General features: G+C 33.8%; 1 protein-coding gene across 11 annotated transcripts; it reads right to left on the reverse strand.

The window, feature by feature from the left end:
• Positions 1-507: 507 nt before the first annotated feature.
• Positions 508-16883, reverse strand: LOC130797223 (beta-glucosidase 12-like). 11 transcript variants are annotated; one of them, XM_057659725.1, is made up of 17 exons: positions 16606-16883; positions 16148-16227; positions 15356-15420; positions 11049-14042; positions 6260-9402; positions 6100-6169; positions 5588-5646; positions 5438-5513; positions 5276-5353; positions 4943-5030; positions 4496-4751; positions 3948-4063; positions 3338-3555; positions 2948-2979; positions 2735-2837; positions 2487-2595; positions 508-1276 (listed from the first exon to the last, which is right to left on the reverse strand). In XM_057659725.1, the coding sequence occupies exons 5-17, from the start codon at positions 6440-6442 to the stop codon at positions 1099-1101; spliced, it is 1566 nt and encodes a 521-aa protein (XP_057515708.1). In that variant the 5' UTR covers positions 6443-9402; positions 11049-14042; positions 15356-15420; positions 16148-16227; positions 16606-16883; the 3' UTR covers positions 508-1098. The 11 variants fall into 11 exon arrangements, with proteins under 11 accessions (XP_057515708.1, XP_057515704.1, XP_057515709.1 ...); XM_057659721.1 differs by having other exon boundaries at positions 16148-16207; positions 16606-16867; XM_057659726.1 differs by having other exon boundaries at positions 11049-11447; positions 13945-14042; positions 16148-16867.
• Between the last annotated feature and the right edge of the window lie 1882 nt (positions 16884-18765).

The following is an 18765-nucleotide window of genomic DNA, read 5'->3' on the forward strand; positions in this document are numbered from 1 at the left end:
GAGCAAGAAGAACTGAGTGAGATGGTGTGTAAAAGGCTAAATGACACCAATGGGTACTGGTGTTAGCTGAGTGGCCAGGAAGAGAGTAAATAAAATCATTGAAGTGCTGTGGAATTTTAGTTTGTCTCTGAGATCTTCTGAGAGTAGGAACATCAGGTGCAGAAGAAGAAGTAGTGTGGGAAATGTCTGAGAGATCTATAATGTTGGAATCAGAGGAAATATTAGAAGTAGAAGAAGAGTCTAAGAAGTCAGAAGGAGAGGAAGTAGAAATGTTGTTCGTAGACTGAGTGTTATGTGTTGATTGGTTGATGTTGGTGAAAATATCAGGTATGTCATGGTCAAAGAAACTAGAATTAGTAGTAGTAGAAGGGAGAAAAATTTGAAAGATAGAGGTAAAGGGAGTTGAAGGAGATTGAGAGAAATGAAATGGGGAATGTTTTTCATGAAAAAAGACATCTCTTGTAATATGAACTTTGAATGTGTTGAGATTTAAGACTTTATAAGCTTTCTGATTTGGTGGATGCCCAATAAAAAAAAAGCTATGTATTACTATGTCATAATCATTGGCTCGTAATTTAATTAAAAAAAACTTTAAAAAGAGAAAGAAAAACATATTAAAGTGGTTTAAACAAACAAGATGAACAACAAAATAATGAACTAACAATTTTGTTGTGACTGATGACAAATAGTATCATCATTATCATCATAGTCAGTGTATTCCGCTCATAAAAATTATGATCAAAGTCTGAGGAGAGAATAAGGCGACAACTCATACTCATAAAAGAGTGTACACCAAAGAGTCCCTCGCCTCGAGAAAGAATATTGTAATAGCTAAAATTATTGTACAACTATTTCCCTCTTTATATTAATGCCAAACAAATGTCAATAGTAACACTTACAATTATCCTTTTTTTTTCTCAAGTGCTTCCATTAATTCTATTACATTTGCAATAATAAGCTTATACTTGTGTTTATGGTTTTAGGAGACAAATAATACATATACATTCAGGCCAGAGACATGAAAAAAAGTAGGTTGCATACTGGATTTATTATCTTACACACAACTTCCTAATTCCTCATTTTATTGTTTGAAGCACATCAATATTTGATCTTCTGTAGAAATTTCTTAAACCAATGAGCTGAAAGTTTAGGGTATCTCTTTAACCCATTTTTGTAATCAACATAGTGTATCCCGAATCGGACCGTGTAACCGGAGGCCCATTCAAAGTTATCCAACAATGACCATGCAAAATATCCCTTCACATTAGCACCTTCCCTACAATCCAAACACAATACAAACATTCACTAGATAAATTGCAAGAAAGATAAACAAAAAACAATAAAAGACACACTGAGATTCGACGTGATTTGGTAACAATTTGTCAGCTAAGTTCACAAACAGAAAGGGAGAACATATTTTATCAATATGTGGGTATATTTTATAGGCTTTTATTTATCTTTCCTGTATAGTTACGTTTTTTTATCTTTCTCGAGCCAGGGAATTTCTTTGGCCGCGCTCTTCTTTATGGGTATGAGTTGCCGCCGTCCTTCCCTCCTCAGACCCTGTTCATAGTTCTTCTATGAGCGGGATACATTGGGTAGGATGATGATGATGACGACGTGGGTATATAATCAACAACTAGTCTCTTGAGAGACCATCTCTTTGAGAAACGTATCTTAAGCCCAATTTGTTAAAGATTAATAATGATTTACCGTATTCTTTATGCCTATTTACATTACATTTAATGCTTACTTACGGTATCCTTAATGCCTACTTTCAATATCTTAAATGTTTACTTACATCATTCTTAATGCCTACTTACAATATTTTTAAAAATATATAATGAGTCGGTCCAATTAGAGATGGTCTCTCAAAAAACCGTCTTTCATAAAAATTTATGTCTAATCAATAAGTTTCAGTTGTGGACTTCCTTTGGGCTTGTAAATAGGTCACAGCTTCTCCTCCTTATTCAAGGTCTCGAGACCCATTTGTTAGATTCTATCAGCATAAATTTAACCTAAAAGAGGGAAAGGCTTTCTCATAGGCTTACTAAAAAGGACCAACTATATGAACCAAGCCGCCTTGAAAGATGATGGCCCAATTAATTGTCAATTGACACGGTTTCACGGTGAGACCATCATTATTAAGTTGGCACAATGTAAAATTACAGTTTTAAAGTGATCACTTACAATCTTAACGTGATCAACTACAGTTTTAATGTGACCATTATCAACGGTCAATACTCAATAGAAGTGTTTGTTTGGTCATTGGGTATTTGATCAAGTCTCAAGTATGAAATTTCAAGTCAAGTGACTTGGCTTTGGGTGTCATAAATTTAATTTTATGTAAATTTATTTGAATGCCGGATTTCTTGAAGTTCAAGTTTAGGTCGGTTGGAACCTAATTTGAATCGTTGTATTTATAAAGACAAACACATGGTCATGCATGATGCATCTGTAGCAAGAGATAGTTGATGATTTCTTACTTGATTGCTAGATTTAAGAAAGCTAGATGGTCGTGGTAGTATTGCACCCTCATTGGATCCTTAAGTGCTTCCGCGAGTGATAATTTCTCATCGTTAATCTCATCAATACCTACACAAGTATGAGGCAAAAGTTCAGCATATAATAAACTGATGATATTCGCTCCTCCATTGATATGCACGAAGGAGAGGCGCGATTGCAACTTCTATAGTCGTTCTTTTTTTTCTTGGTCCCCAAAAATAGAGCTCACCGTTTTCTGTTATATAAATCAAAGGGTTGTTATATTTTCTCTTCACATAAAGCAAAAGGTCCCGAATTCCTCTTGGATAAACATGCAGCCAATCTGAACCCGCCTGCAGATAAAAAGTGCAAACAGAAGCAGAGGAAACATCAATTCACAGAGGAAACATCATTTTACAGAAGCAAAAGGTCCCAGATTCTGGAACCGTTTTAAATGTAATACCTCTGGACCGATTAGAATTCCATTTTTCTCGACTGCAAGAAAAAAAAATTATAAGCACGTGAGAGAGACAATATGAGCACTTAGGAGGTGTTTGGTGCGAAGGAAAATTTTGTTAATGAACAGTTTTAGTGAAGACTACTTTTTAATAAAACGTGTAAATGATAATAGTTTTTTGTTTGGTTTGTTGGAAATCGATTAAGCTAAGATGAAAGGAAAAGAGGTGTTGGGAACAGAAGAGCAGGTGAAAATTGGTGGGAAAACAGATTTTCAAGAAAATGATTTTCCCCCAAACAAACACTCCTTAGCAATAGCAGAATTATACTGGTTCACATATGTATTTCTTCATATACATTGAAGAATGAGGTACACTGTTTAAACTTTAAATAGTACCTGTTTGGATTACAAGAGCATCAGTGAGGTAATTGGGTTTTGCCATTTTCAAACCAGAGGAATAACTTGCATAATAAGCGGTGTAATAGTTCAATCCTAGGAAATCAAAAGATCCCTTCACCATCTTCAGCTGCTTCTCAGTAAATGCAGGTAACCGGTTTTTTACAAGCGATCTCATGCTACGAGGATATTCACCTTTTGTTATTGGATCCATAAACCTGTTTGTAATCTTTCTAAGATAAGGAACACATTTCTAATAATATTAATCTATGTTAAATTGATCTAGCCTAGGTAAGTTCCAGTTGAGATATTTTTAAAATTTTGGCGTTAGAGTAAGTTGTCCCAATATGAGCCAACCTTTTCCACGACATAAGTGGACAATACAACGATAATAAATTGTTCATATGGTTTGTACACAACAAGACCCGTATAAGAGGAGAGTTGATTGCACACAAACCCAATGAGGTTCCATCCTAAAACCAACTGGTAATAGGAGTAGCCCATCAAGCTTATATGTTAGTCAACATTCTTCAATGTGGATCACATGTGGGTTGTTTTCCCAACAGACGAAACAATGGTCCAGAAAATAAAGATTCAATACATAGCTCACCATCCAAACATGAAATCAAGAGCTCTTTCAGCTGCAAACTGATGACGCTGCACTTCTGAGATTGGAACAAACCAGTGCGATACTAGAGTGACACCTATTACTCCCTTTTGAGATGCCTATACATATCACGATGATGGAAAAACAGATCAGAGGGAATTATGAATTCATATGACAAAAGATTGTTCATTAGTGTATTGATTAGACTCAGGAACACATATCTGACATGTGTACAAGATTTGAACTCAGACAGGTTAAGAAAAATTCCATTCTTTTTGTCCAAAATGCAGTGTGCAAGTGTCTTATTCATGTTGGATTGTCAAGGATCCACACGGGTACTTGATGTTTAATGAAAATTCATAGTAACATAGATTTCCTCTAGAAAGATGTAAGGATAATAATGTAATGCAATTAGAAATCAAAACATATATGATTTCCTCTATAACTGATAAAGAAACTATAGTGTTCATACACTTGTATCATAATCATAATTTAGTATAAATCACGCAGGGATACAAAAATGCAACTACAGGCAGTAAAAATTTGTGAACCTGGTATTCACGCCTATACAAGTCAACTGCAGCTGCATGAGCAAGAATCTGATTGTGAGCAACCAAGTAAGGCTCAGTGCCTGAATCTCCACCAGTACAGTTAAGCTGCTGAAACTTTGAACATCTCCCGGGAGCGAACATTCCATTAGCGTATCCACCATAACTATAGGTCCATGGTTCATTCAATGTAATCCAATGCTTTACTTTGCCACCAAATTCCTTGAAGCAAATATTTGAATAATCCCTGAAATCATCCCTGCAAAATTTGGAAAGCACTGAAAGGTCAAATGATATGTGGTTATTATAGCGAACTTTGTACTGGTTTTGAATAGAACAAGTTTCTTACTAAACTTAGTACTGGACCTACTGAAATGTATGCTTCTTATTGTATTTGTAGTACTAGTACATACTATTTTCTTTATTAATACGAGAAATTATCGATCTTACACAACATGCGGACTGAGGAAACCACCATACTCATCTTCTAATGCTTGAGGGAGATCCCAGTGAAAGAGAGTCACAAAAGGTTTTATACCTGCAAATACAACGCATAATCAGAAGCATTCAAAAAAAACATCAATTAAAGCTTCCAAAAAATTTATGTTAAAACAAGATTCCATTATCCTAATTCCATTAAGTGATACTCATACCAGTTTGGAGGGTCAGATGTACAACCTTACCCTTGTAATAACAAAGACTTTATTTTCGATTGACCCTTAAAAGATTTGCAAGGATATAGAAGGTAACATAGCATAACAGAATGGAAATTGAATATCTCACCATTCTCTATAAGTTCATCAATAAGGTTATGATAGTATGCTAGTCCTTTTGGGTTCACACCTTTGCTTAGTTTTCCATCTGTTCATTGGTCAGTTTATTGAGCTCAGAACAGGTCATCAAACTAGTATATACACATGCTTTGAAAGGGTGATTATTACATACATGGCAATATTCTCGGCCATGAAATTGAGAATCTGTAAGCATCTACTCCCATTTGTTTCATGAGCTTTACATCCTCCTGGAAACGACTGACAGAGTCAATAGCTTTTTATAGGAACAGAGAATATATAAATTGAGCATACTTGTGGATACCTTATAGCGATGGTATGCGTCTATTGCCACATCTCCATTACTTTGATCTTTGATCTTATCTGCATAAGAAACATCATATCTTATAACATCAGAAATTATACAACTCAAATGAAATAGGAAAAAAAGTGAAAAATCTTTAAAGTATATGTAAATCATTTGCTTGAGTTTAAAATCAAAAAATTTATTTTGACAAGGTATAGATAGGTAAAGGTGGCAGCTGATGAAACTGTTGCTGCCAGACTTCCTGCCAAGAAGGGGGGGACACAGACAAGCCTACCCGGATGCCACCCAGTTCAGTATTTTCATAGAATGGTCTAGTTTTGCTGCCCCATCCTGGTGACCACGTAGTGTAGGTGAGACAATACTATTCAAAGCCATAATTCTAACATATAGGGTCGGGCGGGTCGGCTACATGAACTAAAATAATCACGTACTCTTTGCATTTAACACTTATAAGTTATAAGGGGCATTGCAGAAAGAAAAGTAAGGAGTTGGGGGAACGTATACAGAACCTGGATATTTATGAGTGAAAGTATCCCATATACTCGGGCCTCTACCATCTATACGAGCTGCACCTTCATACTGTGAAACAAAATAAATCTCTCTGATAAACAACCCAAAAAATTGTGGCCACTTTTCATATTTGTTCAAATAAAACTTGTTTTCACTAACCTGATAGGATGATGAAGCTGTCCCAAAGACAAAACCTCCAGGAAAACTGCTTCTATTAAGCGCACCAATCCCATAATTGGCTTGAATGACATTAACACCCATAGCAACATTTGTGTTTCCAAGTATGAAAAGAAGTGATAGTAACAGAAGTAAGAAAACATGGGTTTGAACTTCTATGCCCATGGTTACCTCTCTTGTCTACAACTATGTATCATTTTCTTTTGTTGATGTGCTGTCCTTTTATACATGTATTTGCAGTAAAAGTAGAAAATAGCCAGGCCAGGGAAAAGAACAAATTACCACAACCACTAGTCTCAAGGGTGCAAGCATTTAAAATGCTTACTTACATCTTTATCACAACTTTTTAAGTAAAATTTTGCCTTATTTCTCTGGTAAGGGGCTCTTTTGCATTTTGTTTTCTATTTCTTTCTGTAATTTGACCCTCAAAAAGATAGTGCAAAAACAAAGTCGTGTCGTACCGTATTAGCTGCGTTGCATAGGTTTTTAAATTCACCAAACCTATCAGAACTACTAGTCTCATTCATATTTGGCGGTACGATAACCGTATCACTCTCATTACATCACTGTGTCGTCACGGCAATTGTGCCCGTTACCTAAAGTTTGCACTACACTCTCAAGTGTTTCGTGTGTATTGATCTTGAACAGCAAACATTATTTAAAACCTTACAGTCACATAATTAACAAGTCATTTTACTCTCGTCTATTTATAATCCAAATTCAAACTATAAATCTTTGACACTAACAAGAATAAAATAAGTATTCTACATTAGTTTTATTTTTACTTGCTCAGATTTAGTTTACACACTCCATATTTTCTTGTTACAATTTTCAATACAAACCAAAAAAAGACATAAGAAGTTTTTATTTAAAAATGTCCACATGACCCTAACCACCAGTTCATCACCCCCATCAACTTCTTGCAGATAATAGACTAAATATAATATGCTATCTGCTCGAAAGACCTAGTTTCCTGACAACAATCAATTTCGTGTACTTTTAATAAAAATGCCGGAGAATTAGTCCACACTCGTTTCCGATAGCCGTGGCCGTGTACATATAAAATATGTCAAACTTGTAAATTTCTAAACCTCCCTTTATTAAAAATATTCAAGGGCACACATATTGTTGTCAAATAGAAGTAATTATTTTTAAACAAAAGATTCCACGGCAATAACTCATTAATAACAGTAATCAAAAGATTACTTTGTATATTGTATCAATATAATTAGGTTACAATGATGAAGCATGTCTTATCACCCACTAAAATATAAGAGCATCAAATTTCAACATTTATTTGTATATTAAATGAAAATACTCACATGGTAAAACACATAGTTTATTATAATATGAACGTAGTATACAGTAAAAACTGAAAACCAATAACGAAACGACACATGTAATGTGACAAAACTCCAATTGTATTAGCACATAAATATATATTTTGTCTTACATCAAGTGTAACCTTACCCTTTAAGATTTTATTGGGACATTTTTATTTAATAACTAGATCCGTCAAATATTGGAAGATCTGACAAATCAGTTCTAACAAACACAGGGAAAAAAATAATGGCAGATGAATGTTGCGGACCTCACACATTGCAGTATTACTATCTGTTTTGTTGACATCGCAATATCAATTGTTAACCGGAATAAACGAACATCTTATAATGTTCATGACTCCATGATTTAAAATCACAGGTTATGTAATGGGGTTTTGCGGTTTCATTAGCTCAAAATCATAGAGTAAAACCAAGGCCGCATCGCATCAGCCTCGCTATAAAGGTTTTCAAAAAAAACGACCGATATTTTCTGTCTTGTAAAGGTGTAAAAAAACCGCATTTTGGGCCGCATCAAGAGATATCTTATGGTTTCAACCGATATTTAGGCGATATGATAACCGCAACACTTCCGTTACCGCATCAGCGTTCCGCTACCGTGATCGCAACCATTATCGAATTTTTACACCATGCTCAAAATACGTTATAAAGCAATGTTGTGTAACAAAATGACCTCATTTTCATTCGTTCATCAATTCGACCTATTTCATGAACTTTTACTTCAATATTTTCGAATTAGAATCAATTATTTTTCCATCAATTCATAAAATTAGGGTCTATATTTCACATTAAGAAATAAAATTATGAAATTATAAACTCTCGAACTCAATTAACCCAAAACCAATCGTTTTAATACGTCTAATGGTAAGCACTACACAAGCGCCAGAAAGTGTTAAAGAGGACAGAAACAGCAGCTACTGAACTATTACCAAAAGTAGACAATTCCCTAATGTAACCACAAAAGGTACTCCACTTGAGATCCCTGGCATAGTTGGAATAGCCTATTTTAGACACTATGATGGCTACTCACTAACCTTTGCCATCAGAAAAGGTTGGTGACAAATAAATTAAGGAAAGGATCAGATAACAACCAACTTGAAGGGAAATTTTTTTATTGAAAACTGAATCCTTTTCCACACTGTACTCGGACATTGTAGGGACATGGTCAAACACCATGGAAGATCCGCCATTAGTGCAATCTTGTGACAAATTAACATTTTAGTCAGACAAAATATTTTGCACGAAACAAATCAAGTTACACCATGTCATAGAAGATTTGGCAAAAAATATTTTAGGGTAAATGTCGTTTTCTCGACCTTGTTGGTGTTTAAGATTAACTAATAAATTGCCTTGAAAGAAGGCATCTCGTGTTTTGGCTGAATTCCAAATAATAACAAGATGTCATTATTCCAATGCCAAATGGCACCCACCTGAGACGTGGTGTATTAGATTGACTTTTAATTGCAAATATTAAGACGCGAAAATCATTTAACTAGCTATTTTAGTATAGTTCATTATGATATGAAACTAAAGAGCAATAACCGATGAAGTTTAGAGCCTCATGGAAATGAATGAAGCTGAAATGCAATAGTATTATAGGATGTATGGGTACTATTTACTTATGAAGGAAGTTCTTATACCATTTAGCCGAATACTTTGCGTATCATTTCAGTCCGTCTTTGTAGCCGACATAGAGATACTGAAGCGATCTGTATAGCCAGAAACCCACTCAAAGTTGTCCTACAATGAGCTAGCATAATATCCTTTCAATTTACTCCATTCTTGCTGAAATGCAGAATAAAAACAATCAGCTGATGCCTGATATACAGAAAACTCTATGAAGTATGAGGATGGAGGCAGGGGCGAAGCTACACCGGAGCAGGGGGAGAAGGCCTGGCCCCTTGTCCAAACACGCACCTAATTCTATTTTTAACTTGACTTTCTTAATAATTTATGTTATTGGACAAACAGGAGAGCTCATCCAAAATATTAGATTGGTAGATGAGATAGCCCATATGCCTATAAACCCCACACCAATTGCATGCACAACTAATCTAGGACAAGTCACATTTTGCAATGACCATAACAATCGACCTCCCATCAGGCTAACGTGCTCATTGGGTCACAATTGATTCTTCCAGCCACCCACTCCGCAAGCCACCACTCTGAGTCTGGCTCTGATAGCATTAATATGACTAGCCTGAGGGTAAGAGAACTCATTTTCCTATAAACCCCACACCAATTGCATACACAACCGATGTAGGATAAATCTCATACGTTGAAATGGATCATAACAAGGGGTCTATTGTTATGGTACATAGCAAGGTATGGGGCTTGCCCATATTTGTTGTGTAAGCAATTGGTGTGGGGTTTATAGTCAAATGGGCTCTCTCACCATCGGGCTAGTCTTTTAGGTGAGCTCTCCTATTTGTCCTATAACAGTTTAAATATACAATATAAGAGTTGATTAAGTATCATAAAATCAAATAAAGTTTAGTGATCAAAACAGTACAAATATAACTTGAAGTGTATGGTTCCAGTCTTCATGCATATATTTTCTAATATTTTTTACACACTTCTTGAGTCTTGACTTCCCATCTTTTAAGTGCCAAATTATGGGATTTTCTCATCCAAAAACAAAAACTTAAAATTTTGAAGTTATTTTATATAATTATTTTTCAAGTCTAACAATCTCTTGAAATATTTATCAACTATTTGGTCCTCTCAAATCCTAGCTTAATAGAGACAAAGTGACAAAGCTATTTTTACGGTCGTTATGCTTGCCAAAGTAATTTACAACTACTCCTAAATATAATACAACTAAGTAATATAATAGGAAGCAGAGGTTTGATCCACAGGGAAATTAGGACCTTCGATTGATTTAGGTGTATCTTCTTAGATATGAACACTAAAATAAAGGAGGATTAAGTGTAAGTGATGTGAAAACTTGTTTAAATTGACTAAAAATAACTAATAAAGATTATGTGGTTGTAAACAGATAAAAACGATTCTTGAGTACTTGTTAGTGTTCCAATTTCACACATTAATTTTCAATTTTCCCAAATCAACACAATCAACTAGTCTATTGAAAGAAAAAGCATCCTTAATCTTGATTATAAATGCATAAATGAAAAGCATTAAACATTCATCATAACAAGTCAATAAACTTATGGAATTGTAAACTAAAGCAAGATTAAAACTAATCAAAATGATAATCCTTCTTAAACAACTTATAAACTAAAGCAAGTTTTATAAATTAATCAAGTTGCTACCACACTCAAATTAGACAAAGCAAATCCAATTCAATAGCATGTGAATAAGCAATTAGAAAACCTATTTGCAACTAAGCATTCCAATTAAACCAATTCAATTCATATCCAAAAGTAAAGAGATTATCAAAGATGATTGTATTAATAAAGGGAAAGACTTACAATTTGATGGCAAAAGAGGATAATAACTTTCCTCAAGATGATAACCTTAGCCAACATTGGCCATCTCTATCAAAAGCATGAGGAAGAATGAGTTTAAAGATTTTCCTAAATTACAACCCTAATATAATTTCAGCAAAAGTTTGATTTAGAAAACTATTCCTCCTTAAAACTATTACAATCCATCCCTTAAATACTAGTTTGCAAAAGTTTACTTAATTGAGAGGAGAAGAGAAGACATCATTACTCTGATTCGAGCCATCTTCTTCGTCAACTTTGCTGCCTTTTGCATCCAATCAACTTCAAAGTAAAATGTGAAAGCGGCAAGTTTTAAAAAGCTGAGGCACTCGGTCGGGGGCCGTGACTTTACTCGCGAGCCGCGAGTTGCTGCTGCATTGTTTCCTGCTTCAATTGTTTTCCTCTTTCTTGATTTTAATACTAATAATAATAATAATAAAGCTAATAATTACAATAATAATAATAATAATAATAATAATAATAATAATAATAATAATAATAATAATACCAATAATAATATTAAATAAAAGTAAAAGTTAGTAATATTTAGCTAATAAAAACTATAATAAAAAGGAAATAAAAATAAAAATAATCAAATAATATAAAAGTAAAGCTCTATCACAAAGATACTCTGGTTTACAAATTAGTTTGAGGGGAACAACAACAAGAAGATTTGGAGTCGGATACATAAACCAATTGATCATTTGCAATAGTCACCTACATGAATTCTCTTTCTCCATTCATTTTGATTTTCTACCATCTAAACCTATAAATCTGAATCCTTCATAACCTACTTTGACGGGGAAATCTATTCCGTATTAAAGTCTTTGCTAAGACTAGTTTCGATTGCACATGATGCACAAAAGCTTTTCCACGGAGATCAAGTGATGACATTTTTTGTACTTTCTACAAGCAGAAGCAAATTCATTTATTTCTCCCAAAAAGTTAAGTACTCGTTCAACTTTCTCAAGGCAATGACAACTCACCATAAATAGTAATCAAAAGTACTCGTTTAGCTTTCTCAAGTATTGACATATGAACTTCCTTAGCTTGCTACCCCTTTATCAAACTTTCTAGACCTAAGGAGTCAAAGGGAATCAATCCTAGGAGTCTCTAAAGTCTTACACGCATGAAAAACGCAAAAACAAAAACCTGAAAGCTTTTAATCATTTGAGCATGAGCAATACTCGTCCGAGCAACAGTTTTCATTGCCTTCAATGAGTTGTTGCACATGCGACTCGTTCGAGCACCTTTGTGACTTGCCCGACCACCCGTCCCTGTGTATTTTCTCACCTCTTTGCACCATTCTCTTATATGCAACGCGTTGTATCACTTCGGTTTTTCACAGGAAAATCAACCAAACCTTCATGCTCAATTATCCCTTGAACATGCCAACTCAACCAACTTTCACTTTGACTCTTTTTTTTCCATTTTCAACTTCTCTAAGCTTTCATTGTTTGGGACTTCAATCTTCACTCATCAATGCATAAGCATCCTCTATGGAGGAGTTGGGTCTTGAAACAACAATCTCCCCTTCAAGAACAAATTTCTCATCATCATGAAATGTCACTCTTCTTGATGACCCATATTTTCATTCATCAAATTTGTGGCCTAGACTACCACCATGGCACCATCAGCTTGTGGCACATATAAGTTGCTCTTAGTCGTTCTTCCTTTCATCATCAACATGCTCCCTTTATGATCTTTAAAGCCCTCCATTATCCTTGAAAGAACAACCTTTCTCTTCAAAGCCTACCAAGAGATATAAGGTTTTTCTTAAACACGGGCACAAAGCTCACACCCCTTAGCCTTATTTTGACAAACCTAATTTGTCAACATAATAACTTCAACAAAACATTCTACATTCTACCTTCACCCTCTCATTTTGTAAGGTAACAAGATCATTCTAAGTCTAGTTTAGTTTACAAGCTAGTTTAAGGGGGATATTAATTCCAAATAAGACTCATCGCTTAAGCTCATTCTAAGGCTGGTGTGGATTGCACAAGATGTCAAGAAGTCTTTCACGAAGACATTTTGATACAAGTAGAATAAATTTGATCTATTTCACCCTGAAAGTAAAGTACTTGTTCGGCTTTCTCAAAGCAATGATTACTAAACTTCCTTGTAACCCATTTCCTCAAGTAAAGAACTCATTGAGCATTCTCAATACATTAACATCAAAACTTCCTTGTCACCCCCTTTATCAAGCTTTTGTTTTGCTAAAATAGGACTAATGAACACTTTTATTCTAGTGGAATGTTTCTATCTCAGATTAACACAACTAGTTTACTAGATTAAGCTCTAATGTGTAACCACTACCTTAATTTACTTTGAATAACAGCTTTTGTGCATTATTTCCTCTTTGATGCTTTAAAGGGAGGGTATACATTTTTCCACTTATGTGCCCTATGGATAAACTAATTTCATTTCCGTGCCTTTACGTATAAAATTTGTTTGATTTTAAGGGAAGAGTCAATTGAAACACTAAAACTTTAGGGCAGTGTCATGAAAGAAGTTAGGGCACCCAAACATTATTAGTTAACCATATGATACCAAAGTAAAAGTACGTCAATCCTCAGCAAAGTGATACTTTTTTTTTACTTCAATAACCATGCAAGTACAATAAAGGCATTATAAATCCAATAATGTGTGTGTAGACACGTATTCAAATGATGTCTTTCTCATGAAAATAACTGAAAGCGATAAAGTGGAGCTCGTAAACTTGGTTGATCATTTTGATTGGTAGATAACCATACAATGAGACATATGGTCAATTATGGTCTTTCTCGTGAAAATAACTAGAAAAACCAAACAACCCAAAATTTTGAGACCAGAAATTGTTAGAAACAGAAAATAACCTATCCAAGAAGCAATTACTTACCTGATACCTTGTTGTACAAACACTAGGATAATATGATAGTTGTTTATCCTCATGTTGTCAGCTAAAGCTTCTTCAAGCAACAAGTTGGCATCATGTTCCTACAAATCACAAACAATATTTTTCACATTTAGCATCCATTAACTCATAATATATCATTGTTATCTAAAAAGATAAGGAAGTATCTAAAGCGATTCAGTAGAAACGACCATTAAGAGTTTAAGACAAAAGTATCATTAATTCACATTGTTTTTCATGTCTTAAAACCAACTACTTTCAACAATAACACATCAATACTCACATTTTTCTACTGTGTGAATGATTGGATCTTCACATTTTTCAACTCACATAGACAAAGCTTGATCATAAATATTTAGTGCAATTTCAAAAGAAAACCTGAGTCCTTGGAAGCCATGCACGTAGCTTCAGACCAATAGGAATCCTATTCCATTACATTACAAAAGAAACATGATTGCATTGTACTGGAGCAATTTTATGCAGTGCACACTAATAAGCATTAAAATTCTACAATGAACGTACTTGTGAGATTAGTGAGATAATCAATATTACAGCTGGACTTTACATACCTAAAACTAAAAGCACATCTTGCTTAACGTCTAATGTTGATTCAGGGATCTTGAGTCATAAGTTAGAGGGGGCCAAAACTATTATCCAATAAAAAAACTAGGGGGGCTATGATTCGAACTTCTATTCTCTTGTTTAAAAGTTATACACTTGACCACTTAAACACATCTTTTTATTGTAAAAAGAAGATAATATTTTGGTTTTACAAAATGACCAAAAAAATTTTCTTTGGACTCTATAGAACATCCGTCTTTGAAAGTAATTTCTCAAGCCAATGAAATCAAACGACCGTCTCAACATGCTAAACTATTCGCTAGAAAACTTCAGCAAGAAATTTCCTACATGAGTCACGTTGTGCATGAGCATTCACCATAAGTTATTTGGGAGCCTGGGAATATCAATAGAAGATAGAAAAATAAGGAAGAAGTAAGAAAATGTAATAATGGCCTCAATTAATTGAAATATAATGTAGGGTATTGATAAGATTCAAAGGATTACAATAAAGGATATTCGAGAATTTTGTAACTCGCACAAAATGAGTAAGAGCTCATGTAATATGTGTGTAACTTTTTAGGAGTTACCCCTGTAGGCCATTGTTACCTATTGAAGCTCAGTCCATAGCACAATACTCTAAGAACAACTATATTCAAATATACCCCCCATAGAATATAGTAGAAAAATCAAAACTAAGTTCTGAAAAAGAGCAGCAATATTACTTTGTTTCTAATTTGTTTCAGAACGTCTCTTATATCATACTTCCGTTGTGCTCAAAGAACATAATCAAATAACATGATGGTACTATTGTTTTTGATTAAAGTAACTGACTTACACTATGTGAAGGCTAAGAAAACCGCCATATTCATCTTGCAATGACTTAGGAAGGTCATTGTATTCCTGCTACCATGCACACAGCAATGAAACAATCACGGCTTTAGATCTTGGATTAATAGAACAATAAAGATACCGATAACCAGAGGTGTGACAGAATCTTAACCATTCACTATGATTTCATCAATAAGGTTAAGGTAATGTTTTCTTTGTTGTTAACCACTGCTTATTTATGTGAAAGAAACAGATTACCCTGAAATCTAAATGATCAATGTTTCAGACAAAAAGGAGAACATGTGGATACAACTTTTAGCGTATAACATAAACTCCATTGATAAATACTCTAGACCTGAAAATCGAGCCCATGTAAGCATATACTCCCATTTCCAACATGATCTTCACATCTTACAAAACAAGAATTTGAGTTGAACTTACGAATAACTAATAATTTTTTTAAGGAGGTTCAATGAGAGTACATGAGGGTTGGACAAAAATGCAACTTCCAACCTCTCCATTAGGTAAGATATTCCTAATAACTAGAGCATTTTCTGGTTTTTTGAACAAAGTAACATGACAAAGTTAATCACTAGAAAAAAAAAAGCCATAAGAACTATAAACAAAATTCAACAAGCATGATAGAGTTTCCCTTGAATGAGGGAGAGGTTCAAATTTCATATCTAGATTCATCAAACTAAAAGCAGTTACATCACAACATGATACCACATGAAGTTTGCATTTCAAGTTTAATTCACATGAACATAGTGACATAACTTTCAAACAAGTAATCACAAACCTTATAATGATGGTATGAATCAAGTGCTACATTCCCATTATTTCGGTCCTGCTATATTTCCTGCTTAATCATCACAAGACCTTTCAACAAACACAATATGAAAAAAAGAAAGTGAAATGTAGTGCCACTTTTCACAAACATCTAATATGTTAGAGGATTCAAATTTGATAAGATCTTTAATGATCCGCCCATGGCCACGGGTCAAGATTTCTCTGAATTCAAGTATTACATATTATGATCAATATAAGAAAAAGTATCCACATTTTTCTATAATTCTATGGTTAATCATGCAAATGAATAAAACATTACACCTCTGATACTTTGATCACATTGTTACAGAAAATGGCAGTATCCGAATTCCAAATAGACATGTCCAAGATTATAAGCAAATCGCAATGCACAAGTATGGAAATAAACAGATAATTATTAAGTTTATAAGTATGAGTAGGTTAACTTACCTGGTAAGAAGAAGAAACCGAACGAAGATTTAAAACCAAAAGAACTGCTATGATTAAGGAAGGTAATCGCAATTCCCATAATTAATACCAAAATTGATTTGGTATTTGCCCCTAATTAATACCAAAACAGATAATTTATTACTAATACCATCGATCGAAAAGTTTAAGCATTAAAGTGTGAGTTGATGTAAGGAGAGAAGTTGAAATTGAAGAATATTCATTTTCTTAAGCTTTGATAGCACTTAACAATGGCGGACAATAACCCTTTTCATTTTATGGCCACCCCTCAAATAGAATTACGAATTTGCCTCTAACTTTTTTATTTATAATAATAATAATAATAATAATAATAATAATATCAATAACAACAACAATAATAATAATTAACTTTTTTATATTCTTCAAAAAGAATATAAATAAAATTAATAATAATAAAAATAATAATAGTAATAATAATAATAACAACAATAATAAAATTAAAAATAATAATTATTATTCAAAAAGAAAAAAAAATCGCCCAGAACCGGGCGATTGGACCCCGATTACATCGCCAAAAAAGTGGCGATTGAATCGGGGTCCAATCGCATAATTCTGGGCGCTTAATTTTTTTTTTGGAAAATTTATAATAATAATAATAATAATATATTAAGAATAGATATGCATTAAATGTAAATGTAAATGTAAATTAATAGGGAGAATTCCAATAGCCAATTTACTAATTGAGCTTTTTTAAGCATTGTAAATGTAAATTTATTAATTGTAATTAATTCACCATATGGGAAAACTGTACTGCCACCTAGCCGCATTGTTCTGGGATTATACATTGAAGAATATAAAAAAGTTAATTATTATTATTATTGTTGTTATTGATATTATTATTATTATTATTATTATTATTATTATAATTAAGAAATTTGTAGGGAGTGGCAAAGTTGTAATTTTTTAAAAATCAGGGGCAAATTCGTAATTTCATTTGGAGGGGTGGCGATAAAATAAAAAGAGTGGCGAAGTTTAAGGATTGGATAAGGTATTTCGTCAAACAGTAAATATCGAGATCAATTCTCATTCATGAGGTTCTTAATTTGGACAGTTCAACTTGCCCATGTAATAATATTTTAATTTTTTAATTATTTATTAATTTTGACTTATAGGTATTAATTTTGAAAATTGATATTTTTAAAGTCAAATTAATATCTTTAAAATCAAAATTAAAAAACACCTGAAAAATGAAAAAAAAATACCCAGGTTGTTACATGTGTGAATTGGGCCGGCTCAAATTAGCAGTCTCATTATAAGGTCGTTTCGTCCAAGATCAGTTGATTCTCATTAGTGTTAAACATATGTCGTTTTTTTATTTGGGACCCACTTGATAATCAAATTTTAAGCTGGTCCAGCATTATTAAGTTTTCGATTTGAAAATTTGAAGAATATAAGCTTATTTGACAAAAAAAAATATAAATAAGTTTTGTAAAACTTATTTATCAAAATAAACGTTTCTTAGTGCAATGTTAAGGTTTGGTTGTGGTCATTGTTGCTAATAGCGGGCTATCACTTAAACATAATCAAAAATGTCAGCCAAGTAATCACCCGCTCTTATCAACAGCGCGCGATTGGGTTGACTTTTGTTCTTTGGATGTTAATGGCCCGTTGTTAGCAATAGCGCGCAATTGTCTTTATTTAAGCTTTTGTTCGTATATGGCCCACTGTTACTAACATCATGTGATTCTTTGGTCGACTTTTGTTGACTTAGCTTAAGTAATGGGCCCGCTATTAGTAACAACGAACACAATCATCATCCTACCCAGTGTATCCCACTCATAAAACAACTATGGATAGGGTCTGAGGAGGGAAAGACGGCGGCAACTCATACCCATAAAGGAGAGCGCAACCAAAGAAGTCCCCCGGCTCGAGAAAGATAATAAGACGTAGCTACCCGGAAAGATAAATTAAATGCATATAACTAAAAAAGGAGAACCAACTACAAAATAAAACAAAACAGAATACGAAACTAGTAATAAAAGAAACGAGAGAAGCAAGATGGCCAAAACACCCAAAGGTAACTTAAGAGGACATCAGTAGTTTAAAACATGGATATAGCGCCTTCAACTACCCCTATCCCCAGTCAGGCCCTCATAGAGGTTTAGTTCATGTAACCTCGAC

The sequence above is a fragment of the Amaranthus tricolor genome, chromosome 12, assembly GCF_026212465.1.
Source record: "Amaranthus tricolor cultivar Red isolate AtriRed21 chromosome 12, ASM2621246v1, whole genome shotgun sequence".
In the NCBI taxonomy this organism is placed as follows: Eukaryota; Viridiplantae; Streptophyta; class Magnoliopsida; order Caryophyllales; family Amaranthaceae; genus Amaranthus; species Amaranthus tricolor.